Source organism: Globicephala melas, chromosome 19 (assembly GCF_963455315.2).
Source record: "Globicephala melas chromosome 19, mGloMel1.2, whole genome shotgun sequence".
Lineage (NCBI taxonomy): Eukaryota > Metazoa > Chordata > Mammalia > Artiodactyla > Delphinidae > Globicephala > Globicephala melas.
The window spans coordinates 4,977,472-5,004,427 of record NC_083332.1 but is presented as its reverse complement, the minus strand read 5'-3'; the positions used below and the strand labels follow the sequence as shown (position 1 = coordinate 5,004,427).

General features: G+C 42.7%; 3 protein-coding genes across 3 annotated transcripts; 1 reads left to right on the top strand and 2 right to left on the bottom strand.

Moving 5' to 3' along the window:
* Positions 1-605: 605 nt before the first annotated feature.
* Positions 606-19,183, bottom strand: LOC115847703 (zinc finger protein 836-like). Its single transcript, XM_060289208.1, has 4 exons — positions 19,014-19,183; positions 16,645-16,735; positions 8,671-8,797; positions 606-5,055 (listed from the first exon to the last, which is right to left on the bottom strand). The coding sequence occupies exons 2-4, from the start codon at positions 16,657-16,659 to the stop codon at positions 3,728-3,730; spliced, it is 1,470 nt and encodes a 489-aa protein (XP_060145191.1). The 5' UTR covers positions 16,660-16,735; positions 19,014-19,183; the 3' UTR covers positions 606-3,727.
* LOC115847748 (CDKN2A-interacting protein-like) lies at positions 13,519-14,696 on the top strand. Its single transcript, XM_030847873.2, is given in 2 exon segments — positions 13,519-13,906; positions 13,909-14,696. Coding segments are annotated over 2 exon segments (1,176 nt in total).
* A 4,971-nt stretch (positions 19,184-24,154) lies between the features above and the next one.
* On the bottom strand, positions 24,155-25,583 carry LOC115847757 (heterogeneous nuclear ribonucleoprotein A1-like). Its single transcript, XM_060289260.1, has one exon. It carries the CDS (start codon positions 25,126-25,128, stop codon positions 24,574-24,576), a length of 555 nt encoding a protein of 184 aa, XP_060145243.1. The 5' UTR covers positions 25,129-25,583; the 3' UTR covers positions 24,155-24,573.
* Between the last annotated feature and the right edge of the window lie 1,373 nt (positions 25,584-26,956).

Below are 26,956 nucleotides of genomic sequence, written 5' to 3'. Positions count from 1 at the left end.
ATACAAATAGCAAATTAGGCAAAATGAGGCAACAGAGGAATGTTCCACACGAAGAAAGAAGACAAAAACCCAGAAGAAGAACTGACGTGGAGATACGCAATCTACCCGAGGAAGAGCTCAGAGTAATGATCGGAAAAACGATCAAACAATTCAGGAGGAGAATGGATGCACAGAATGAAAAATGAGGCTTTTGTTTTTTGGGGGGATATTTTGTTTTTTGGTTTTTTTGCGGTACGCGGGCCTCTCACTGTTGTGGCCTCTCCCGTTGCGGAGCACAGGCTCCGGACGCACAGGCTCAGTGGCCGTGGCTCACGGGCCCAGCCGCTCCGCGGCATGTGGGATCCTCCCGGACCGGGGCACGAACCCGTGTCCCCTGCATCGGCAGGTGGACTCTCAACCACTAGGCCACCAGGGAAGCCCGAAATGAGGCTTTTTAACAAAGATGTAGAAAACATAAGTAACCCCAAAACAGAATTGAAGAAATACTGAAATGAAAAATACAATAGAGGAAATCAATAATAGGCTAAATGAGGCAGAAGAATGGATCAGTGAGCTGGAAGACAGAGCGTGGAAATCACGCAAGTCCAGGAAGTGCAAAGAGTCCCATATCCACATAAAAACTACACATTCAAAAAGCATATGAAAAGATGCTCAACATCATGGGTTCTTCCACTTTGCACAGCTCGTTGGAGCACCTATTTACTAGGTGGGATGCTGCCCAATGCATGAATCATTCAATAAAGCCAATTAGATCTTTAAATTTGATTCAATTTTTGTACATCAATGGAAGTCAGAGTATGAAATTCATTGCTATGCTATTTGCACTACAGCCATCTGAGTATCCTGCAACAGAGTGGAGAGAATAACTCAAGTACAATTTATGAGTTTATAACCTCCAACTTGTATGTTATTTGATCCCATATTGGGAAGAAATCGTTATAGATTCTTTCAACACTGAGAACCTAATGGTGCACCCCTAGCTTCTGTTATAAGGTACTGAGGCAGGATAAAACTGTATTGGTAAAAGGAACATAATGCATCCAGGATTTAAAAGATGATTAAATTTTATTACTTAAAACAGGAGACCTATGGTACATTCTCAATAAAACAGTAGCAAAATGTAATGGCAGCAATTAAAATGTGAATCATAAACATACACATACTCCTGGTGCTTCTGATTAAATTTTACTCTGAAGATAACTGCTCTCTTCAATATCCAAAAATTAAGACAATTTCTTTCTTGGTCAGAAATGTAGACAACACATACGCTCATGCAATGGATAAAGTGATTAAGTTTTCTTGTGCATTGTTCCTACCACATCATCAGTCCCTAATAACCTGTCACTATCCTCCCACAAAAAGCCCAGTCCCTGCACGTCCTTCCTGCTTTGTTCATGGTCAGCTGGTAGAGCATTCTGCACTATACCCCCACTGGCTTATCTATGGAAGGGCACCCTGAATATAACCATGATGAGTCAAGTCACAGTTTTACACTATTCTCTGCCCCTCCCTGTTGCTAATCCACATGGTATTGAATGTGATAATTCAGGGTCCTTGTTTTTCCAGGGAACATGGATGTGCATGAACCACACCTAATGAAGTGGGCCCCCTCATGTTACTGATTCTTCCCAGAGACCATCAACAAAGGCCTGTAATGAAGAGATAAGATTATCTTCTCACCAAGGCCAAGCTCTTATGGCTCGCTACACAACAGGCCAAAAAATAGAGAGACTACTTTTGTGGGCAAGGAATAGTGATGTTATTCTGAAAGCCAGCAGACCGAGAAAACGGGGAACTAGCAATGCCAAGAATCACATGTCCTGAGTTAGAAATCAGGCTCTTTATAGTAAAAGGTGAGGGAGTAAAGTCCTGGTTCAGGTCAGACTCCTGTGAAATAAAATTCAACTATTACGACAAGACAGGAATATTTAAACATGAATTCCTCTCGGCCCTTTGGCCTCCTCTCTCCTCCCACTGTGAACTGTGTATTTGCATTATGCATCAAAGCAAACCTCCCCCATCAGCAGAATACATACTCAACCATAAAGAGCAACGTTCTCCTAACACCAACAGGAAAACTCCTTAAAAGATAGCATTCCTTCTTGATCTTGTAAGGGTCACACGACCCACTGCAATGATGCTTAGATCTGGATTATGTAAACTGTCAATAATACGTCATGTGTTGTACCACTCTCTGTCTTACAAAACTTATATAACTGGGCCTTGATTTCTTTTTTTTTTTGCTGTACACGGGCCTCTCACTGTTGTGGCCTGTTCCGTTGCAGAGCACAGGCTCCGGACGCGCAGGCTCAGTGGCCACGGCTCACGGGCCCAGCCGCTCCGCGGCATGTGGGATCTTCCCAGACCAGGGCACGAACCCGTGTCCCCTGCATCGGCAGGCGGACTCTCAACCACTGCGCCACCAGGGAAGCCCACACACCATATTTTAACACATTGTGACTTGAAATGATTCCGCAGTATATAATATCTCAGGTTAACCTCAGAGAACTAAAGACTTCTTTATTCCGAGTATGCATTCTCTGATGTGTGGTCTGTTGAAAAAAGTGCTGAGAAAACTCAACAAATTCATTACATTTGTAAGAATTCCCCCAAACATGAGTTTTTTTGTTAAACGCTGAGAATGCACTGATTCATGAAGAGTTTCCACGTATACACTTTATAACCTGTATGAATTCTCTCATGACCCCAAACTTACTGGATGTATCCATATTTACAACATTCATAACATCTGAAATCTTGGTCTCCAACACAAATCCTGTGTTCCACAGTTTTGTTCCTCAGTTACAAGCCTTCGCACGCATATTGCTTTGTGTGGTTTCTCTTAAAGATGTGTATTCTGAAGTCCAGTGCATGGGGAGGCCTGGATAAAGCCTCGATTCACATTTCCATGGCTTCTCTTCAACACGGACTCTCTGCTGCTCCCTAATACGTGAACTCAACGTAAAGGTTTTGCCACACTCATTGCCATTTGGGAGTTATCGCTCCAGTAGAACATACTGTGGTGTTTGGGTAAAATCCTTGCCACACACATTACATTTGTGCGGTTTCTCTCCACGATAAATATTCTGGTATTTAAGTACGAGTAAGCAATATATTAAATTTTGACACATTCATTGCATTTTGAAGAATGAAGTATCTGATGACCCCTGAGTTTAAGGCACAACCTACACGCTTGGCAAAATTCAGTACATTTGTAACATGCTGTCCGGTGCAGACTACCTGATTATTGGTGTGATGTGAGCCGTGAGAACAGATTTCTCACATTCATGGCACTGGGGATTCTTTCCAGAATGCATTATCAACGGCCTGACCACATTAAATACGTGTATCTGGGCTCTATCCAGTATGAATGCTCTCAGGAAGCCTAAGGTGTGGAGATTCATTATATTTTTAAGGGCTCTCACCTGTACACATCAGCTGATGGCAAGCTAGGCCTGAAAGCACACTTAAGAACTTACCACATTTATTGCATTTCTCACAGTTCCTTCCAACATGAATTCTGTCATGGATCATAAGGTAAGCACTTTGACTAAACACTTTGAGACACTCATTGCATTTGTAATGTAACACTCCAGTATGAATTATCTGATCATAAGTGAGGCTTACACACATAAAAGCTTTGCCACACTCATGATATTTGTATAGTTTCTTTTCTACTTTGAGATTTAAAGACCTTCCCACATATAATACACTTACACAGTTTCTCTCAGGTATGGATTTTCTGATGTTTAGTGAGGGTTGAGACCTCAGTGAACGCTCTTCCACACTCAAAACATTTGAAAGGTCTCTCTACCATATGTACTCTCTGATGACTTGTAAGGTGTGAATTTCGACTGAAGACCTTGCCACACTCATCACATCTGAAAGGCTTCTCTCCAGTATGAACTCTCCAATGAAGTTGAAGATGTGCTTTTTGACTAAAGGCCTTTCTACACTCATTACATGTGTAAGGTTTCTCTCCAGTATGAATCCTCTGATGTTTTGCAAGAGTTGCCTTTTCACTAAAGACCTTGCTGCACTCATTACATTTGTAAGGTTTCTCTCCGGTATGAATTCTCTGATGAGTTGAAAGGTGTGAACTGTAACTAAACAGCTTGCCACACTCATTACATTTATAAGGTTTCTCTCCAGTATGAACTCTCCGATGATCTGCAAGGTTTGATTTTCGACTAAAGACCCTGCCACATACTTCACATTTATATAATTTCTTTCCTGTATGAATTATCTTATGTCTACTGAGGTTTGAGTAGCGATTAAAGGTTTTGTCACACTCGTTACATTTGAAAGGTTTCTCCCCAGTATGAATTCTCTGATGATTTGCAAGGGCTGTTTTTTGACTGAATACCTTGCCGCACTCACTACATTTGTAAGGTTTCTTTCCCGTATGAATGCTCTCATGAACTGCAAGGTGTGACTTTGTACTAAAGCCCTTGACACATACATCACATTTATGTAATATCTCTTCTGAATAGATTATCTGATTATTCCTGACAATTGAGCCATGACTAAAGGTTTTCCCACACTCAGTACATTTAAAATCTCTTTCCCTGTGTGTTTTCTGATCTTGTGTCAGTACTAAAGGATGCATAACATCATTCCCATATACATTAGAAACGTTAGTTTGGACACGAGGAGGAATTCTTTGAAGTGGTGAAAATGAGAAACTATTGTTGATGGACCTCTCAACTTCATTACATTCAGAAATTAACCTGTCAGTTTGAAATACCTGCAGTTTACCCTGAAAGTTTAATCCAAGCCTATTTCCAATGGGCTTGATTCCTGCATCCCTTCTACCATGTGTATCTCTTCTATCAGTGAGATTTCCATTATGGGTTATAGGTATTCCTTTGTAATTTCTTTCATCATCTCTCCAATGACACTCAAAGTCATACATATTTTTCTGGATTTCCGTGAGGTAAAAATGTTTGATTTCACGACTTTTAGATCTTCCCAAGATCACTCTTTGAAATACTTCTCCTGGATCACTGTTCCCTTTGGGTTGTAATTGCTTGACCACATGTATTGGACAGATATCTACAAGACATAAAGAGCCATAGGGATAAATTCAAAATTAACTGTTTCATGTTGAATATATGATATTACACCAAAGGTAATACTTATACCAAACACAGTTGTAAAACTTCCCAACTATGTATTTTTTTTAAATTTTTTTAAAAATTTGAAATTGCCCAATTATGATCTTAAAATTATTAGAAACACTAAAGCAATAGAATTGTTTACTAAAAAAAGAGTTATAAAATATAATTCAAATTGATTTTAGAGGAGACTACTTGCAAACCCGCTATGACAAAAACACTCATACAGGAAAAACGGACGTCAGCTCTCAAAAGAACGCAATTTTTCCACCATGACTCCAAAGCATGTACCAATTTACAGTAAACATACTGCTGTCTCTGAGAAAAATACATTATACTACAGATATATTCTGCATACCTGGTGTATATAAGTAAATGTTAATGAACACACAATATACTGTAATGCTAAAAAATCCAAAACAAGCTTATCTAATAATATGTCGCTGTTTAGAATTACAAAACATATATACCATAGAGAAAAAGAATTCAATAGGACAGTTTTTATGAAAACAAAACATTTTTCTAAATATCTTCTACAAAATGACATACCCATAACAGGCATTCTGCAACATTAATAAGTAAAAAAAAACTTATAGAAATAATGAAAGACTTCAAAAAAATTACTAGATACAACATCAACATGCAAAAACCAACTGGGTTTCTAAACATTAAAAATGAACAGGGCAGGGCTTCCCTGGTGGTGCAGTGGTTGAGAGTCCACCTGCCAATGCAGGGGACACGGGTTCGTGCCCCGGTCCGGGAAGATCCCACATGCCGTGGAGCGGCTGGGCCCATGAGCCATGGCCACTGAGCCTGCACGTCCAGAGCCTGTGCTCCGCAACGCGAGAGGCCACAGCAGTGAGAGGCCCGCGTACCGGGAAAAAAAAAAAAAAAAAGAACAATCAAAGCAATTCAATTTACAATAGAATCAAAAAAGAAGAGTACTTAAACATAACATTATACAAGAAGGGAAGGATTTGTAACTACTGCAATTTGCAGTAGTTACAAAATAAAGACATCTGAAACATATTAGAGAAGACTTCTGAATAAAGATAAAGACTTCTGAAACATATTAGAGAAGACATGTTAGACATATTAGAGAAGACTTCTGAAACATATTAGAGAAGACACAAATAAATGCAAAGATATCCCAAGTTCATGGATTTGAAGCTGATATTGTCAAGATGTCAATACTAGCCAAAGTTATCAGGATATTCAAAATAATCCCTAGTGTAATCCCAAATCCCAATACCGCTTTGCTGAAGAAACAGATGAATCAATCCTACAATTCCTGTGGAATTTCAGGACACAATGAATAGCAAAAAGAAGCTTGAAAACAAAGTCAGACAATTCACATTTCTTTATTTCAAAACTTTTTCCAAAGCTACACTAATCAAAGCAGTATGGTACTGGCATAAAGACAGAGAGACCTGTGGAACACAAGAGACTGAGAAAAATACTCTCGTGTATAAGGTCAAATGATGTTCCGCAAGGTTGTCAAGACCACATAATGGGGGAAGGGCAGTCTATGGAACAAAAGGTGTTGAGAAAACTGGATATCCACATGCAGAAGAATTTAGTTGGACCATTATTGTATTAACTCAAAATGCTTCAAAGATCTAAACCTAAGTCCCTAGTGAATAAAACTCCTATAAGTAAATTTACAAAAAAAGATTAACATTGGATTCACCAATGATTTATCAGATGTAACAGCAAAAGCTCAGGCCAACAAACTAAAAACAGATAAATTGGACTACATCATAACTATTAACTATTGTGCACTAAACCATACTCAGCAGAGTGAAAAAACAATGTATGGTTTAATACAAAATATTTGTAAATCATATATTCAATAATAGTTTAACATCAAGAATATTTATTTAATAAATAAATTTGTTGTTTTTTTTTTTTTTAAAAGAAAGACCCCAAAATTCCAACTATAGTTTGTGACAAGGAGAGAGTCTCCATTGCCAAATGCCTGGAAGCTATCCTGCCATTTTCCAGTGATGTAGTGACATTCAGAGCCAAAGTATGTTGCAGAGAAAATAAGATCTGTGCTACTTCCGACTTGACAACTGACACCCTATATTCTCCAGTTAGAATTTGTTCTCAACCAAAAATAATATATTTTTCTTTGATGAGTGATCTTGGGACTTCCCTTGTGGCACAGTGGTTAAGAATCCACCTGCCAATGTAGGAGACACCAGTTCGAGCCCTGGTCCGGGAACTAAGATCCCACATGCCGCGGAGCAACTAAGCCCATGCGCCACAACTACTGAAGCCCGCATGCCTAGAGCCCATGCTCTGCAACAAGAGACGCCACCGCAGTGAGAAGCCCACACACCACAACAGAGTAGCCCCCTCTCACCACAACTAGAGAAAGCCCACGCACAGCGACAAAGACCCAACACGCAGCCAAAAAAAAAAAAATTAAATAATAAAAATAATTTAAAAATTTTTTAAAATTAATAAAAATTAAATAGCAGCCGGTATTTTCCATCTTCTGATTATATCTTCCAAATACAACAGACATGAAACCAGGACAGGGTCAGGGGTTAGACACTAGAGGCATCAGCTTTGATCTATATGGACTAAAAACTGAGCATCCAATAGAATCAAGTCCATAAGGAGAGAAGAGGGGGCTAGACAAGCCAATAACACAGCCCGCCTCATGCTCCTCAAAGTCAAGCAACAACCAGTTCACAGCAGCCAGATGATGAGTGTTGTGGATCTTGATAAAGACCTTGCCTTTGTCTCTATAGGAGCTGCAGCAACACTGGAGGGTGAAAGAATACATTTTACATTTGGAAGGATAGAGTGATAACTCGAGTAGAAGAAAAGTCTCCTCTGAGAGTTTAATAAAGAAACTTTGGTTTTCCCAAAGAACGCTCCACCATGAGAAGCGTTTCCCAAACACTATTAATGTTGTGGCTTCCTCTCTGCCCTGAGATCCCACCCGTGTTCACACTTTTAATACATTCCTACCCATTTGGTTTTTTTGCTATTTTCACACCACTCACCAGAGTCCTGGACTCTTCCTCTTGCTCCAAAAATGGAAATAATGTTCAGATCAGAAAAAGAAATTTCTGCTTATCAGAACAAAGAAATGTAAATTGGTGTGGTTTTTCCAAAACCACAGCTCTTTGTTCAGCTGAGGAGTGAGGACATTACAGGTGGGTCAGGAAAAATATTTCACAAATTCATCCACCTCCTCCTTCTAAATGCATTGGGAACAGTGTAATGCATATATCTAACACTCTTCCAAGAAATAGTCAGTCAAAGCCACAGGGCAGAAGACAAGAAACTGGATATCTTTTAAAAGTCTGCCATTGAGCTTTATACATAATTAAGCTCTTGAACAACCCCTAATGTAACATGAAATGGGCAGATCATCTGAAGAAAGGGTCAGTTTAAACTCGTGATGCCACATCACGTCTGTGTCAACAGGGCTTTCAGATCACATGGAGAAAACAGGGCCTCCCAAGAAGCACACAGGGAAAAATGCAAAACACCCAAGGGGAGATCCCAACTTCTAGAGGGAAGTTATCCTCACCCACAGAGATCAGGTTCCTGTAGGTCTCCAACATCACGTCCCTGTACAGGGCCCTCTGACCAGGGTCCAGGCATTCCCACTCCTCCTGAGAGAATTCAATGACCACATCCTTGAAGGTCAACCATTCCTGAAATGAAAATACATTTCAACAACAGGTCATGAGAAGGGTTATCTTCATACAAAATGGGAAGATAAGAGAGGGGTAAGGATCGATTTGGTTCAAGTATATGTTCTGAAAGATCTGTGTTAAGGAATTTGGAGCAAATACTGTGTCCCTTAATTTAAATTCTTATGCTTTTTCATAAGAGATTATCATATCATCCAATAAATATGGATTTGTCATCTTTGTGGAGAATCCATAAAACATATATAAATAATACTAAACAACGGGTTGTCTATGCAGAAGTGTCAGATCTATGTTCTAAACATTGAGTGATATTCAATATTTAAATAAGTTACACTATGAGTGGCAGCTTCAGAGATGACAAAGTCCACAATGGCTTTAAAGAAAACTCAAAATCTTCAATTATGATAATGATAGAAACAGCAATGACTAAAAGTGTTTGAATACTTCCTATAGACAAAACATTACTCAAAATAAGTACTTTACAAGCACGAACTTCTTATCAATATAACAGCTCATTCGAGAAAGATATGTTCCCATCTTACAGAGCAGAAAACTGTGTCAGAGACACAAAGAGAAACTCGAACCAAGTCAAGAAGCTAAGCAATGACACAGCAAGCACCTGAACTCAGGTGGTTGAGCCCTGGAATTGAAGCTTAAAAATCAGTTAAGTAAAGGAGAGCATTAAAAGTTCACTGACACTTTGTTATACAGCAGAAACTAACACACCACTGTAAAGCAATTATACTCCAATAAAGATGTTAAAAAAAAAAAAAAGTACATTGACAGAGGGATCCCTGAGAAAAGCTTTAAAGACATTCAAGGTGAATGACATGGAATAGCATGAAAGGTCATTATAGATGTGGGCACACAAGCACATGCACATAAAATGTTAGTAATCTTCCTACTATTTAAACCATTAACGTGATGGTGTAGAAAAAATTCAAGGCCACGGAACATATATATGTATATATATATATATATATATATATACCTTGGTTAGAGCATTTATTTCTTTTACTTCGGATTGCAGACACTTGCTTATGTATATGTACCTTAAATCATTAAAACAAGGATTCAAATCTGTTTCATCTCTTCATGTCTTCTATTACTTAAATAGGTCTTTTTTTATTAGTTATCCATTTTATACATATTAGTGTATATATATCAATCCCAATCACCCAATTCATCCCACCACCAAGGCCACGGAATATATTGAAGATATAATTTCAACTGCAAAAAGATATATACTTTTGAAATCATGTCTTTTATCTAAATGAATGGCTTGCACATCCATGGCACCCATCACACAGATCAACACAAAATCAACTGGAACGAGAAGACTTATCTCTTTACATATTTCAGGACAATTTTTTTTATCATCGGTTTTTTTTGTTTTCCACTAATAAAAACATTGACACAAAATTAGAGAAGTTTAGTGTTATACACTATTTTCACAGATTAAGAAAATTATCACAGTGGTAAAGTTAAAAACTTCTTGGAGAATTAAAAATCATGACAAAAAAAGCGTATGGAAAAAATATATTGTTATTAAGCAAGAACATTTCACCAAACGTCATGAAAAGTAAACACTTGATACGTATCCTCTGTAATTACAGTGAAATAAAGGGGGCTGGCCAGGGCACCAACCTTTCACCACTGCTCAGTGTGCCTGAGCAGGGACCACTAGAGGAAGTAACAGGAGGGAAAAAGGAAGACCAAGTGTAAGAGACACAGAGAGAGTGTGTCAGACAGTTGGAAATGTGAACATTCACACATCAAATGAGACAGAAAAGCTAAAGGTGAAAGAAAGGAAAAAGATATTCCATACTAAAGAGAGCAGGGCTGAGTATATTATATCACACAAAACAAAGGCAAAAACTGACAGAAGGCACAAAGGATATTATACAATCTTAAACGAGTCAATTCACTAAGAAGATATAACAGTTATAAATATATACATTAGAGCTTCCCCCCAAATGAAGCAAACGTTAACAGAAATCAAGAGGAAAACAGGGACTTCCCTGATGGCGCAGTGGTTAAGAATCCACCTGCCAATACAGGGGACACGGGTTTGAGCCCTGGTCCGGGAAGATCCCACATGCCGCGGAGCAACTAAGCCCGTGTGCCACAACTACTGAGCCTGTGCTCTAGAGCCTGCAAGCCACAACTACTGAGCCCGTGTGCCACAACTGAAGCCCGCACGCCTAGAGCCCATGCTCCGCAACAAGAGAAGCCACCGCAGTGAGAAGCCCACGCACCGCAACGAAGAGTAGCCCCTGCTTGACGCAACTAGAGAAATCCCACATGCAGCAACGAAAACTCAACACAGCCAAAAATTAATTAATTAATTAAAAAAAAAAAAGGGGGAACAGCAGCACAGTTAACAATATGACACTTCAATACCTCCATTTTACTTGAAGGCTATAATAAAAGAGAAATCTACACGGCTAAATGGTTACAACAGAAAGAGAAAAGATCTCCACTCAAGAATTTTTTACATCTCAATGAAGCAGAAAGAGAACAAACTGAATCCAACTTTGGCAGAACAAAAGAGTTAAATAAGAAAGATTCAGGGCTTCCCTGGTGGCGCAGTGGTTAAGAGTCCGCCTGCCGATGCAGGGGACACGGGTTCGTGCCCCGGTCCGGGAGGATCCCACATGCCACGGAGCGGCTGGGCCCGTGGGCCATGGCCGCTGAGCCTGCGCGTCCGGAGCCTGTGCTCCGCAACGGGAGAGGCCACAATGGTGAGAGGCCCGCGTACCGCAAAAAAAAAAAAAAAGGAAGATTCAGATCCTACAAACCCACTCCTAAGCATATATCGGGAGAAAACCGTAATTCGAAAAGATACATGCACCCCAATGTTCACTGCAGCACTATTTACAATACCCAAGACATGTAAGCAACCTAAATGTCCACTAACAGATGAATGGATAAAGATGTGGTGTATGCATGTGTGTGTGTGTATATATATATATGTATATATATACACACACACACACACACACATATATATACACATACACGATGGAATATTACTCAGCCATAAAAACAAATGAAATAATGCCATTTGCAGCAAAATGGATGGAACTAGAGATTATCACACTAAGTGAAGTAAGCCAGACAGAGAAAGACAAATGTATCACTTATATGTGAAACTGAAGGAAAGAAGATACAATTGAACTTACATATGAAACAGAAATAGACCCACAGACATAGTAAAGAAAGTTAGGGGTGACCAAAGCAGAAGGGAGGGGCATAAATTAGGATTTGGTATTAACATATACACTATTTTGTATAAGATAGATAACCAACAAGGACCTACTATATAGCACAGGGAACCATACTCAGTATTTTGTAATAACCTATAAGGGGAAAGGATCTGAAAAAGAATATATATAAAATTGAGTCATTTTGTTGTACACCCAAAACTAACCAAACACTGTAAACCAACAATACTGCATATAGGGATATATGTGTATGTATAGCTGATTCACTTTGTTATAAAGCAGAAACTAACACACCATTATAAAGCAATTATACTCCAATAAAGATGCTAAAAAAAAATACTTCAGTAAAAAATTGCTAAGTAGTTCGACATCACTAATTATTAAAGAAATGCAAATCAAAACTACAATGAGCTATCACCTCACACCAGTCAAAATGGCTACCATCAAAAAATCCACAAACAGGGCTTCCCTTGTGGCACAGTGGTTGAGAGTCCGCCTGCCGATGCAGGGGACACGGGTTTGTGCCCCAGTCCAGGAAGATCCCACATGCCGCGGAGCGGCTAGGCCCGTGAGCCATGGCCACTGAGCCTGCGCGTCCAGAGCCTGTGCTCCGCAACGGGAGAGGCCACAACAGTGAGAGGCCTGCGTACCGCAAAAAAAAAAAAAAACAAAAAAAAACCCCACAAACAATAAATGCTGGAGAGGGTGTGGAGAGAAGGGGACACTCCTGAACTGCTGGTGGGAATGTAAATTGGTAGAGCCACTATGGAGAAGACTATGGAGGTCCCTTAAAAAAAAACAAAAATAGAGCTATCATATGACACTGCAATCCCACTCCTGGGTATATATCCAGAGAAAAACATGGTCCGAAAGGATACATGCACCCCAGTGTTCACTGAAGCACTGTTTACAAGAGCCAAGGCATGGAAGCAACCTAAATATCAACAGAATAATAGATAAAGAAGATGTGGTACGGGGCTTCCCTGGTGGCGCAATGGTTAAGAATCCACCTGCCAATGCAGGGGACACAGGTTCAAGCCCTGGTCCGGGAAGATCCCACATGCCACGGGGCAACTAAGCCCACGTGCCACAACTACTGAGGCTGCGCTCTAGAGTCCGTGAGCCACAACTACTGAGCTCACATGCCACAACTACTGAAGCCCATGCACCTAGAGCCCATGCTCCGCAACAAGAGAAGCCACCGCAATGAGAAGCCCACGCACTGCAATGAAGAGTAGTCCCCACTCACCGCAACTAGAGAAAGCCCGCGTGCAGCAACAAAGACCCAAGGTGGCCAAAAATAAATAATAAAATAAAATTAAAATAAAGAAGATGTGGTACATATATACAATGGAATATTACTCAGCCATTAAAAAGAATGAATTAATTCCATTTGCAGCAACATGGATAGACCTAGAGATTGTCATACTGAAGTAAGTCAGACACTGAAAGAAATATCATATGGTATCACTTATATGCGGAACCTAAAAAGAAATGATACGGAGCTCTGGTACCCTGAGTCAGAATAGCTCCACAAGTGATGGAGAGCGATCTGTTTCCAGCCAAAGCAGCAGCAGCATTCCCTCTCAGGTAACAACGGTAGGGTCTGGAAAAATTTCTGAACCAGAAGCTCCAGATAAACATGATTCAGCATCCTATGTTTCTTCGTTGTTGAAATCCAGTGTGAACAGTCATGTGACCCAATCTACTGATTCCAGAGAACAAAGTGGATCCCCGAAAAAGAGTGCTTTGGAAGGCTCTTCAGTCTCAGCCTCTCAAAGCATTTCAGAGATTGAGGTGCCCTTGTTGGGCTTCTCAGGAAGCTCAGAAGTAGAGTTGCCACCGTTGTCTTCTAAACCTAGTTCAGAGACAGCTTCAAGAGGTTAACTCCCAGAACTAGTTCAGAGGCAAGTGTTTTGTCATCTGTTTCTAAAAACAGTTCCTCATCAGGCACATCTTTACTAACCCCCAAAAGCACCACCTCAGCAAACACGATGCTGACTTCCAAAAGCACTTCACAGGTAGCTGCATCACTGTTAGCTTCCAAGAACAGCTCCCAGACCAGTGGCTCTCTGGTTTCCAAAAGCACTTCCATAGCAAGTGTGTCCCAGCTGGCTTCTAAGAGTAGTTCTCAGACCAGCACGTCACAGCTGCCTTCTGAAAGTACTTTGCAATCGAGCGAGAGTTCTGTCAGATTCTCTTGTTGCAAGTTAACCAATGAAGATGTGAAACCGAAGCAGCCTTCTGTCAATAGACTGTACAAAATGGTGGCATGGAAGTTGGTGGCCGTTGGTGACTTCAGTCCCAGCATGAATCATGGAGAGCTCCTAAACGCAGCTATCAAGGCTCTGAAAGCAACACTGGATGTGTCTCTTGTCCCACTAATAGAGCTGGCAGATCTGCCTCAAAATAAGAGCTCTCAAGAAAGTATTGTTTGTGAACTGAGATGTACGTCTGTGTATTTGGGCACTGGCTGTGGAAAAAGCAAAGAAAACGCAAAAGCAGTTCCATCAAGAGAAGCCTGGAAGTTATTTCTCAAGAAAAAGATGGTGGTAAAAATATGTAAAAGGAAATACAGAGGCAGTGAAACAGAAGACTTAGTACTCCTCGATGAAGAGTCAAGGCCTGTAAACTTACCTCCAGCATTAAAACATCCTCAAGAATTACTATAATACGTCCAAGATATCACTGCGTACAATATCTGGTATTTGAAGAGAAAAACTTGCTTACTTTTGTATAATATGAAACACAGGCTTTCACAAATGCTGTATTGCTTTTTTCCAGTTTTGCAGAAAATCTACATTCTAGTTCTCTTCATACAGTGGAAGTTGTAAATAACTTGTGAATGACAGTATACATTAAAAGGTTTATGCATTAACAGCATACCAATATGTTGTTTTATTTGCTGAAGAAAATACTGTCTTCTATTTCTAATGACACATTAGGTAGAATGTGTAATTCTGTAGTCTTAATTTTTGTACTACTTTGAATTTGGTGAAAATGTATTGTCTACCATGCTTTAGTTTTCTAGCTGAATAATCCTTCACATCAAAGAAAAGGAGACCATAGTATTTGAATGTCTGAAAGTCTATGACGCTTAAGGTTTTAAGAATGTTGCCCATAATGCTGAACATGTCTGTTAAAGAATAAAAGAGAAAATAGTTGCCTCAGACTAAATAAAAAAAAAAGAAATCCAAAGATACAAATAAATCTATACTCATGGACTGGAAGTCTCAAAACTCTTGAAATGTCCAAACTACCCAAACTGTTCTACATATTCAATGCAACCATTATCAAAATCACAATGGCAATTTTTGCAGAAATAGAAGGAACACAGGCCAGACACCACAGAAACTCGAGGGACCGCAAATTGCCAAAACACTCTTGAATAAGAAGAAAGATGGAGGCCACCCTTTAATTTTCAAAACATATTATAAAGTAATCAAGATGGTGTGGTACTGGCATAAACACAGATATATAAACCAATGGAACAGAAGAGAACGCTCAGAAATGATCCTTTGTATATATTTAAAATCTACTGATACTAAGGATGCTAAGACTACACAGTGGAAAAAAGACACCTGCCATTAACAAATGGTGCTGGGAGGGCTTCCCTGGTAGCATAGTGGTTAAGAACCTGCCTGCCAATGCAGGGGACATGGGTTTGAGCCCTGGTCCAGGAAGATCCCACATGCTGCAGAGCAACTAGAGCCCACGAGCCACAACTACTGAGCTGGCGTGCCACATGCACCACAACAACAGAAGCCCATGCACCACAACAAAGAGTAGCCCCCGCTTGCCACAACTAGGGAGAAGCCTGCGTGCAGCAAAGAAGACCCAATGCAACCAAAAATAAATAAATAAATAAATAAAATTTATAGCAAAACAAAACAAATGGTACTGGGAAACTGGATGCCTGGATGTGATAAACAATGAAGAGGAAACCTTACCTTCATCAAACGTAAAAATTTCTCTGTGCCAAAGAACAAAACCAGCACAGTGAAAATACAAAACCTGAAGAATGAGTGTGATGAAAGTGATTTAAGGAATTTCCACCTCTCAGGCATTTAGACTGATTTCATAGTTTGAAATAGATGATGGAATAAAACACCCTCTATCACTGATGTCTGGTTCTGAATTTTTCATTCTGTTCCCAATCATTAAGATTCTGAAGTCAGTGACTCACTCATTTAGCTTAACTGCCTTAGAAAAAGCCAGAACAAACTTCCCCTTGTTGGTCTACTCCCAGATTTTACCAGGTATTGTGCACCTAGTAACTGACTTCCATGTGCAGCTTCTTTATCCTGGTTTACGGAGAGCAGACAGTCCATCCAGATGGGGCCCTAAACAACCCCTCCCACCCAATAGCACTGACGCTCTGCCTGAATCTGTGGGTGTGAAGCCCTGCCCAGCACTGCACCCAGTGGAGCCTTTTCACAAGTTCCAGGTCACTGGGTCATGGGGAGACGGGATCTAAGTGGAGATGACAGGCCCTGCGGGAAGGACCCGGGTGGGTGTGAATGTACAGGTGTCAGGCAGGATAGTTCAGAGATTAGCGAGTCCAAAGAAGGGCATTTCAGGAAGGATAGACAGAAGAAACAACTGAGAATATGGCTTTACCTGAGAAAGAGCCATTTCTGACTCCTTTTCTTTCCTCTTCCTCCTCTTCAGGGCTTCTTCCTCAGACAACGTTGAGTCTTTAGAGGTTGACCTTGAAAGTTGAAAACAGGCTGTTTAATGCTTGGAATCGACACACCCCCTTCCTGAGTCACCACCACACACACAGGGAAGCCCTCAGCATGGGGAACAGACGGTCCTCTGCTGCCCACTGTCCCAGGAGGGGCTCAGGACAGTAAACTCGTAAAAGACCAACAGGTGAGTTTTCCCACCCTTTCTTCAGACCTCGCTCCCCTCCTGGTGAGGCCCTCACGTACCCAGCAGCAGCGGGCACCTCAGCTGGACCCGACGATCCCCTGCAGGTCACAGACCAGCCCTGATCCATCCCCACGCAGAGCAGAGCCCTCACCCTCAGCCCAGATCTCAGCCCTCAGGAACGGGGGGACCCAGAGTCCTGATGCTCAGTGATGGATCCAGATTAGAGTTAATTGGGGCACCTTAAATATTACTGAGCTTTGGCCTCACACCGACGATCTGAAGAAGAATCTCTCATTAGAGGGTACAAAACATGTATATGCAAAATGCCTCATCGATCTAATATGAAGCCTGGGTTGAGCACCACTCAGCAGTGGCAAGGCCAGCACAGCCCTCACTTTCTTTTTCTTTCCCAGCTTAACTGAGGTAGGATTGATGAGTAACAACCGTGTACATGTGAGGCATATAATGTGATTATTTGATAGATGTATATTCACTGTGTAATAATTATCACAATAGTTTACACTTCCATCAACTTACAATTACCATTTTATTTCTGTGTAGTGAGAACACTTGAGTGTTACGCTCAGAGCAAACTCCAAGTACACAGAAACACAGTGTGATTAACTATAGTCTGCATGCTGTACATTAGATATACATGTGGTACTTTTTCATTTTACACCTGAACGTTTGTAACCTCTGACCAACCCCACCCCATTTACCCCACCATCCAACCCCTCCTAATACCCTTTATACTCTATGGCCCTATGAGTAAGACATTTCTACTTTCCACCTATAATATCTGCCTTTTTCTGTCATAATAATGTCATAATTTATGGCTGAAATAAATTTTCTATAGCCATTCATTTGGCAGACATTTTAGTTCTTTCTACATCTTGGCTGTTGTGAATAATACAGTAATGTTCATTGCAGTGCAAATATTTCCCTCGCTATAATGATTTCATTTCCCTTGGATATCTAGCCAGAGGTGGATAACATAAGCGGATAAACTTTAAATGTTTTACATTCTAAAGCAACAAATTAAAATATCAAAACTCAATCACCCATATCCAAAGAACTCACCCCCCATCTGTATCCAGTTTCCCCCTCTACCTGACTACTATGTGTTTCTATTTCATTCTTTATCTATCTCCCTATTTCTCTCTTTGTTCCCCTCTACTCTCCTGCTGTGTCTGCCTTGTTATTTATTTTATCACACCTGTCCTGCCCCAACTTTTCTGATTGTCCTAAATATCCATATATTTCTGCCTCTTTCTTCCTCCATCTCCGCTCCCGCTCTGCCCTCCAGGTTACATTCCTTCTACTCCTGTTACACTCCCACTCTATGGCACCCCAGACGGCTATGCTTCCTTCCTGCTCTGTCTTCCTCTGCTCTTCTAGTCAACACCTGTCCTCTGTGTCTCTCCCAGGACCACGATGCTCCGAAGGCCTTACTTCTAACTCTTTTATCCTCTCCCCCCACTCTCTGTGAAGTGCTCTCACCACTGCTGTCCCTCCTGCTACAGCTGACGCAGGGCCCCTGTCCCCATGTTGCTCTCCAAACCCAGGAGATCACACTCCTTTATTCACTTCTCTATTTTATCCACCCGCTACTTTAAGAGCTAAATCTGTTTCATTTTACTATCCCTTTGAGAACAATTTCCAGCGAGATGAACTTGTGAGGGAAGAATACTGGGTGTCACACGGTTGGCCCTGGTCACCTCCCCCTACACAGGGTGAACGGAAGAGCTGACTAGAAGAGGAGGCTTGCGGAGCACAAGTACCGGCCTGAGGAGACGCGAGGACAGAGGCGCTGGGGGGGGGGGGGGGGTCTCCGGAGGGGGGCGGAGTCTCCAGAATCCCCGGACCCGGGAGAGGACGCGGCCTGTCCGGGAGCGCGGCGGCCGGCGCTGCCCTCTGGGGCGGGGGAGAGAGCGAAGCTGCGGGCGCGCGAATCCACCTCGCAGAAGGGGACTTTACAAGGGGCAGACGAAGTAATAAATGATTGTAAGCAGGAAAATGTCGCGAAAGGCGGTGTCTCAGTGGACCGAAGGCCGAAAAGCAAAGGGCAAGGACCCTCACAGCGATTTCAAACCCAAAGGAAATTAATACTCGACCTGTAACGGCGACTTCTGGATTTACTTGGGGCGGACGGCGGCGCTGGGCTATTACGCCCGCAGAACCTCGGAGACCCTAAAGATGGAGTAAGGGGGACCGCGCAGCACAGACTTAACACTAGAAGGAAAAACTTAAGCCCCGCTGTGCGACCTTCACTCTCAGGTCTCCGCTTCCGCTTCCGCAAGAAACTGCTCACGCAGCGCGTACTTCAGAGGCGAGGCTTCTAGGCGGGACTTGGGCGGAGCGCTGAAAGTGAGAGGCGGGGCGAGGAGAGTCCAGGTCTGAGCCCGAGAGCCCGAAAGGCGGGACAGGGGGTAAGGGGGGCAGTCAGGGAATGGTGCTTCCCAGTACTTTGAAACCCCTTAAGTTACTGGCTGTTACAGTTTTCAGGTAAAAGCTTACAGCTTTGGGGACCAGTTATGTTGGAAACTAGGATGTTTCCTCCTAACAAGTAGAAAATGATTTTAATAAAAAATTGTTTTTGCCAGCATGTTGCTCACAAGTCCTGCTCCTGAGGCTCAAGCAATTCAGTGGTTGGGAACTTGGGTCTCCAAGTGGTAGCTGTGGGGCAGTCATTGGATGTGGAACATTTCCTGCAATTAGTATTAATTTAAGCAGTTTAAGAAAACAAGAGCTTGACTTGTCTCTGTATTACAAACTAGAATAAAAAATACAAAACTCTGAAAAAAAAAAAATACAAAACTCTGGGACTTCCCTGCTGGCGCAGTGGTTAAGAATTCGCCTGCCAATGCAGGGGACACGGGTTCGAGCCCTGGTCCAGGAAGATCCCACATGCCACGGAGCAACTAAGCCCATGCACCACAACTACTGAGCCTGCGCTCTAGAGCCCACAGGCTGCAACTACTGCAGCCCACATGCCACAACTACTGAAGCCCGCGCTCCTAGAGCCTACGTGCCGCAACTACTGAAGCCCGCATGCTACAACTACTGAAGCCCACGCTCCTAGAGCCTGAGCTCTGCAGCAAGAGAAGCCACCACAATGAGAAGCCCGCACACCACAATAAAGAGTAGCTCCCACTCACCGCAACTAGAGAAAGCCTGCGTGCCACAAGGAAGACGCAAGGCAGCCAAAAATAAATAAATAAATAATAAATAAATGCAAAACTCTCCCTGGGAAGAATGGGCCATTTCATACTGACACCCTGCAGAACAACTTGTCCTTTCTGTTTCTTATTCAGCCAGGAGGCCAACTCAACACTGCTCAGTTCCAGAGACTCAGGGACAAAACCCAGGGTCTGGGCTTCCCTGGTGGTGCAGTGGTTGAGAGTCCACCTGCCGATGCAGGGGATACGGGTTCGTGCCCCGGTCCGGGAAGATCCCACATGCCGCGGAGTGGCTGGACCCGTAAGCCATGGCTGCTGAGCCTGTGCTCCGCAACAGGACAGGCCGCAGGGGTGAGAGGCCCGCATACCGCAAAAAAAAAAAAACAGGGTCTGAGACTGGAGGACTAAGGTGTGTGATAACTTCTGTCAGTAATGATTACTCTTTTTTTTTAATTTTTTTTAATTTTTAAATTAAAAACATTTTTACTACCATTGCTTTAAAAAGAGCAATACATTTTAAAAAACTGATATAAATTACATTGTTCTTTTGTTACTGAGTCTAAGCCCCTACTGCTCGCCACATGACAGGCCAACGATCAACAGACGAGTCGTTGGGACAAGGAGTAACGACTTTATTCAGAAAGACAGCAAACCAAGAAGATGGTGGGCTCATGCCCCCAAAGAACCATCTTGCCTGAGTTAGAATTCAGGCTCCTTTTATACTAAAAGGGGAGGCAGCAAAGTCAAACACTTCCTGGTTTCCATCAGCCTCCAGAGGGGGATGTGTCAATTTCTTCCTCCCTGCAGTCATTCACAGGTGGGCCTGGTCAGGAGGTTTCCTTTGAGCTAAACAAAGGTATTTTACCTTAAGGCTCATGACCTGGGAGGCAGGGTTCCCAGAGATGGGCCATTATGTATAATTTAAGCTTCTAGGCAACATCCCTTCAGTGATGAACTTGTAATAGAATACAAAGTGTTCTTCCCTATTACAATTCCCCACTGTCAATTTCCATCCCACAATCTTGTGGGAAAAGGAATGAAGACCCTTCTGCTGAACAGAGGTGAGGAATATTCCTTAGAATCTTTAGTTAGTCCTTTTTATCTACAACTATTTAAACCTGATGAAACCTCTTAGCAGTTTCTTGTCTAATTCGTAACTGAACTTGGGGTTTTGGTTCCAGTTCAATACATATACTAAATTCCGGTGCTATTTCTTCGGACACAATTAAACAAATTGGTTGCCCCTTCTCCAATGGGCAATGGAGATGGAATTCCCATCTACTTCGGTGGGATGGGCAGACCTGTTGGAGGTATACTCATGAATAAATAGAGCCCAAAGTTTTAATGTGATTGGCCACCGCTAGGTCTTTAGCATTTATAGATTCTCCTGCCTGGGAACACACCTGCAAGGCCTGCCATACAGTATTCTAAAGTGGCTTAATTTAAGCCTGCTTCTGGGAGCCACTGATCCATAGCAGAGCAACTGGCAAGGCCTCATCCCAAATTCAGCGTCTCTTGACATGTTTTAGCGATGTTCCTTTTTAATGTATGATTCATTTTCTTGGTTTTTCTTGTTGATTATGGTCTCTAGGATGAATGCAGTTTTAATGCCTTCTTCCAAATCCGGGGATAATATCCCTTAGAAGGGCTTTAACCACTTCAGAGATTTTCTGTCCGTGGGATATGCTTCCACCCATCCTGAAAAAGTGTCCACACAAACACTAGCAGGTTATCTGAAATTTCTTGCAGTTCAAGGCATTTGAGGACAGTCTGTTTTTCAGTCCTGGGTTGGGCAGTTTCCTCTGTGTTGAGTCCCCATCTGTGGAGGTCTGACAGCAGTCTTTGGGTTATTTTTAAGACCTTGCGGGAAAGAGCTTTGTCTCCTTTCCAGGGATTTTCATGAGCCCCATATGTAGGCTTAAATTAAAGCGTGTTCTGGTGGGACTCCGATGTCAAGCTATTCTGGTGGAAAAACTTCAGGGTGAGGTCTATCAGAAAGTTAATCAGGGCTTCCCTAGTGGCACAGTGGTTGAGAATCTGCCTGCCAATGCAGGGGACACAGGTTCGAGCCCTGGTCTGGGAAAATCCCACATGCCGCAGAGCAACTAGGCCCGTGAGCCACAGCTACTGAGCCTGTGCATCTGGAACCTGTGCTCCGCAACAAGAGAGGCCGCGATAGTGAGAGGCCCGCACACCGCGATGAAGAGTGGCCCCCGCTCGCCACAACTAGAGAAAGCCCTCGCACAGAAAGAAACGAAGACCCAACACAGCCATAAATAAATAAATATTTAATTTTATTTAAAAAAAAAAAGAAAGTTAATCAGCTCATTCCCCACTGTCAATTTCACCCCCGACTTCTGTGGGGAATTAGGTGCCTCAAGTCCAAGGGAGCCCCTGGGCCTCTTCATTCAGTGTTCCTCTCTTTCTACCATGAGAGGTTCTTGTCTTTTATCGTTCTTCTTCTGTTTTAGCCGAGGGCAACCTTCTCCAATGTTCCCCCTCCTTCCAGTAAGCACATTGTTCCTTCCCCAGTGGGCGCTCACCTCTCTTCAGGTTACTCGCCTTCCGGGAATCCAATGCCACCGTCAAAAGAGTGGCGTGTCATTTTGCATCTTCATTTTTCTGTTGTTCCCTGTTGAACACTTTAAAAGCAACATCTACCAACTGAGGAGGGTTCACTCCAAATGTACCATCTAATTTTTCCAACTCTCTCCTGATATCGGAGGCACTTTGCCCCAAAAGGTCAAATGTACTATTCTAATATTTTCAGGGGCCTCAGGATCTGCATTAGTATGACGTCTGTAGGCCTGAGGTCTTCATTTGTTTTGCTGAGTGTTGCTCAAACTCTTTTGCTTTGGTTTCCCTTTTCAAGGCCCTGCCAAGGTGCACTAATGAGTGGTGCTCTAATAAGGGCCTTCTTCCCTGACTGGGGTCCCAATTCGGTTCAGCTGTGGGTGCTTCCAAGTGGGCTTCAGGTGTAGGGGATCCTCCCTATAAGGAGGGCTGCGATCTTATGAGGACTGCAATCTTTCCAATTAAACAAGCCTGAGAAACCCAGCCGGCTATTCATTTGCATTTACGCCCCCTATGAGATAACGGCGTAAGGGGAACTGCCCGTCCCGGAAATGGCTCCTGGCCCAAATTGGGTGCCCTGTCGGGTCTTAGATGGCAATACCAGACCAAGTCCCTGTACCCCTGAAACTAACACAGGATTTTCTATCTGACCCCTATAAGGAGGGGCTGTCCTGGGCCTCAGTGTAAGGAATACAGGCTGGATAGGAATGGAAAGTGGTGGAAGGGGTGTATATAGTGGCATAATTGTCAGAGCAGCTGGGACAGCTAGCTCAGCCAGAGGAGTTAAGGTTTGGAGCAACATATCCTCACGCTCATTCCCTACTTTTTTGTATTTTCCCTGATAATACTACCAATCCTTGTGCATAAAGGATTTCATCATTCTTCCCTGCTTTTTCACAAAATACCTACAGAGTCATTCAACAGCCACTGTAAAACTATAGATAATAATTGATCATATAACCATTAAAAGGGCGAATTTCTTTTTAAGAGGGTATTAAATCATTTGTTGATTACACATGCTAATGGATGACACACAAGCTTCACTCCCATCTATAACTTTATCTGGTACCATAATTCAATTTAGATATATTGCACAGGATGTGCCAACAATCATATTAATAACCAAAAAACTCCATGACTTTGCTTGGGTGACCCTTTTAACGGTGAACTCTAGGTCACGATACAGTAACGGTCAGTTCATAGCTTCTCCACCAAAGCAGGTTGTAAATAAACTTTGAATGGAACCTGGCATCACCCTGAAGGAATTCTAACGTCACACTGTTGGGGTAGTTTACCAATATGGCTTCAGAGTAGACTAACTACACAGCACATTTAAAAAAAACCACACATTTATTCAGCGTCATGATCAGACTATTACATTTAGCAATCAACAGCATGGGTGCAAAAAAAAAAAATCTACTACATTAAAACCCTTTGTTGGAATGCTTTACACTTTCCACAGAACAAAAACTAAAGTAACCTGTTAGGGCTTCCCTGGTGGCGCAGTGGTTGAGAGTCCGCCTGCCGATGCAGGAGACACGAGTTCGTGCCCCGGTCCGGGAAGATCCCACATGCCGTGGAGCGGCTGGGCCCGTGAGCCATGGCCGCTGAGCCTGCGCTTCTGGAGCCTGCGCGTCCGAAGCCTGTGCCCCGCAACGGGAGAGGCCACAACAGTGAGAGGCCCGCGTACCGCAAAAAATAAATAAATAAAATAAAATAACCTGTTATACAATTAGCCACAAATACAGTCCTCGAGGTTTTTTTCCCCACACACGAGTACTGTCTAAAACATGTCTTCTTTGTAGCAGTTAGGCCCTGCCACCACTGTGCTTGGCTGAGTTCACAACGCTTTAGTAACCTGGAGTTTCCCCGTCACTTCTCTGTCTCTCCTCTCCTGCTAAGCTTTGTTTCCCGGGAGTAGTTAAAACCTTCTGCCCCCACCACAGCTCCTGCTGCGGCTGGAACCGCCACAGCCACCTTGGTTTTGTGGTTTGGGAAAGTATTGGTCTCCACCACCACAGGGGCCAGCACTTCTGCCTCCAAAGTTTCCTCCTTTCATGGGTCCAAAATTTGCAGATTGTTTGTTGTAACTGCCAGAATCATTGTAGCTTCCACCACCTCCAAAATGGCTTCCATCATTACCCAACCCATTATAGCCATCCCCACTGCCACCATATCCCCCGCCACCGCGGCTGCCACCAAAGGCACCTCGGCCACTGAAGTCTCCTCCACGACCAAACCTGTCATTCGCACCAAAACCCCCTCCACGACCATCACCAAAGTTTCCAGAACCACTTCGACCTCTTTGGCTGGATGGGGAACTAGCCATCTCTTGCTTAGAGAGGGCTTTCCTTACTTCACAGTTGTGGCCATTCACCGGGTGGTATTTCTGACTGACAGTCTTGTCTACAGAGTCATGGTCATCAAAGGTTACGAAAGCAAAGCCTCTCTTTTTGCCACTACCTTGGTCAGTCATGATTTCAGTCACTTCAGTCTTCCCATGCTGTTCAAACTAATCTCTTAGGTGATGTTCTTCAGCATCTTCTTTAAGGCCATCAACAAAAATCTTTTTCACAGTTAAGTGGGCACCAGGTCTTTGAGAATCTTCTCTTGAGACGGCCCTTTTTGGTTCCACAACTGTTCCAGCCACCTTGTGTGGCCTTGCATTCATGACTGCATCCACCTCCTCCACAGTGGCGTATGTGACAACCCCGAAGCCTCTGCAGCGCCTGGTGTTTGGATCCCTCGTGGCCACCCAATGTGTGAGCATTCCCCGCTGCACAGAATGGCTCCTCAGACACTCATCAGTTGTTTCAAAGCTCAAACCTCCGATAAAGAGCTTCTGCAGGGCTTCCCTGGTGGCACAGTGGTTGAGAGTCCGCCTGCCGATGCAGGGGACACGGGTTTGTGTCCCGGTCCAGGAAGATCCCACATGCCGCGGAGCGGCTGGGCCCGTGAGCCATGGCCGCTGAGCCGCAAAGGGAGAGGCCACAACAGTGAGAGGCCCGCGTACCGCCAAAAAAAAAAAAAAAAAAAAAAAAAAAAGTCAGACCAATGAACAGTTTTTCTTTTACACCCAGAGGTCAACAAGGTAGGAAAGCCCCCATATGGAAGAGTGGATGATTAGGTGGCCTGAGGCTACATTCTCAGGGGATGTTTTACACTAAAGTCTCCTACTTGGAGGAGATGTTCAGGCAGTGCTGTTGTTCTGAATTACAATGCTCAAAAGCGGTCTAAAATAGTGACCTTGGGAGGGGAGAAAAGCCTACTAAATTTTGATTAAATCATGGTAACGGGGCTTCCCTGGTAGCGCAGTGGTTGAGAATCCGCCTACCAATGCAGGGGACACGGGTTCGTGCCCCGGTCCGGGAGGATCCCACATGCCACGGAGCGGCTGGGCCATGGCACGTCTGGGGCCTGTGCTCCACAGCGGGAGAGGCCGCAGCAGTGAGAGGCCCGCGTAACATAAAAAAAAAAAAAAAAAAAAAAAAATCATGGTAACGGTCATTGTACCCAGTGATCACTGAGGACAACTGAGGATGACACTGAGGCTGGGAATTTGTAGTATTCCTATCTGGCTGGTTCCTAAGGAAACAAGGGAGCTATCTTGAGTCACACTAAAATTGACAGGGAGGTGTAGTTCTTAGCTAAGTAAGCTGTTTCCTTTAGCACAAAAGAAGAAAAGGAGCTCTTTAACCTTTGATATTTTCAAGTTACAGAGTTTAAGTAAAGTCTAACATTTTCACTCCGTAATATGACAGAAAGCGAAATTCAAAAAATAATAAATACATGTGTTATATTTGAATAAAGGAATATTAGAAAATTTAAACTAATACTGGTAATAACAAACTTGCCCAGGAACCTTAGCGTTTATGACTTTGGATGGCATCGAAGGACCCTTCATACTCATTGTGCCTGTGTTGTGACTCTCCCTGTCACATACAAGAGAAATCATTAAGTGCTGAAATATGTTGCTCTAAATCACCAAGTCAGAAATCTATGAACCATAAACTGAACAAAATCCTAGAGGATATTTTCAGACCAAAATTTAGTCTTAACTGAGCTCATCCAGTTCCGAGGCTTCCTCATTCAGAGGAAGGCGGCACCATGAAATAGGGCAATTTCAGTGAGATTATTTACAAATATTTGATCATGATAAACCAGTTGGAAGTTTTATAACTGAAAACACAAAGCCCCTTAAGGGTAGTTAGACAATGAACGTAATATATTTGCAATTGAATTAAAAACAAATGAATCTACTATACAAGTGTACTTATTTACAAAACAGAAATAAACTCAAAAAC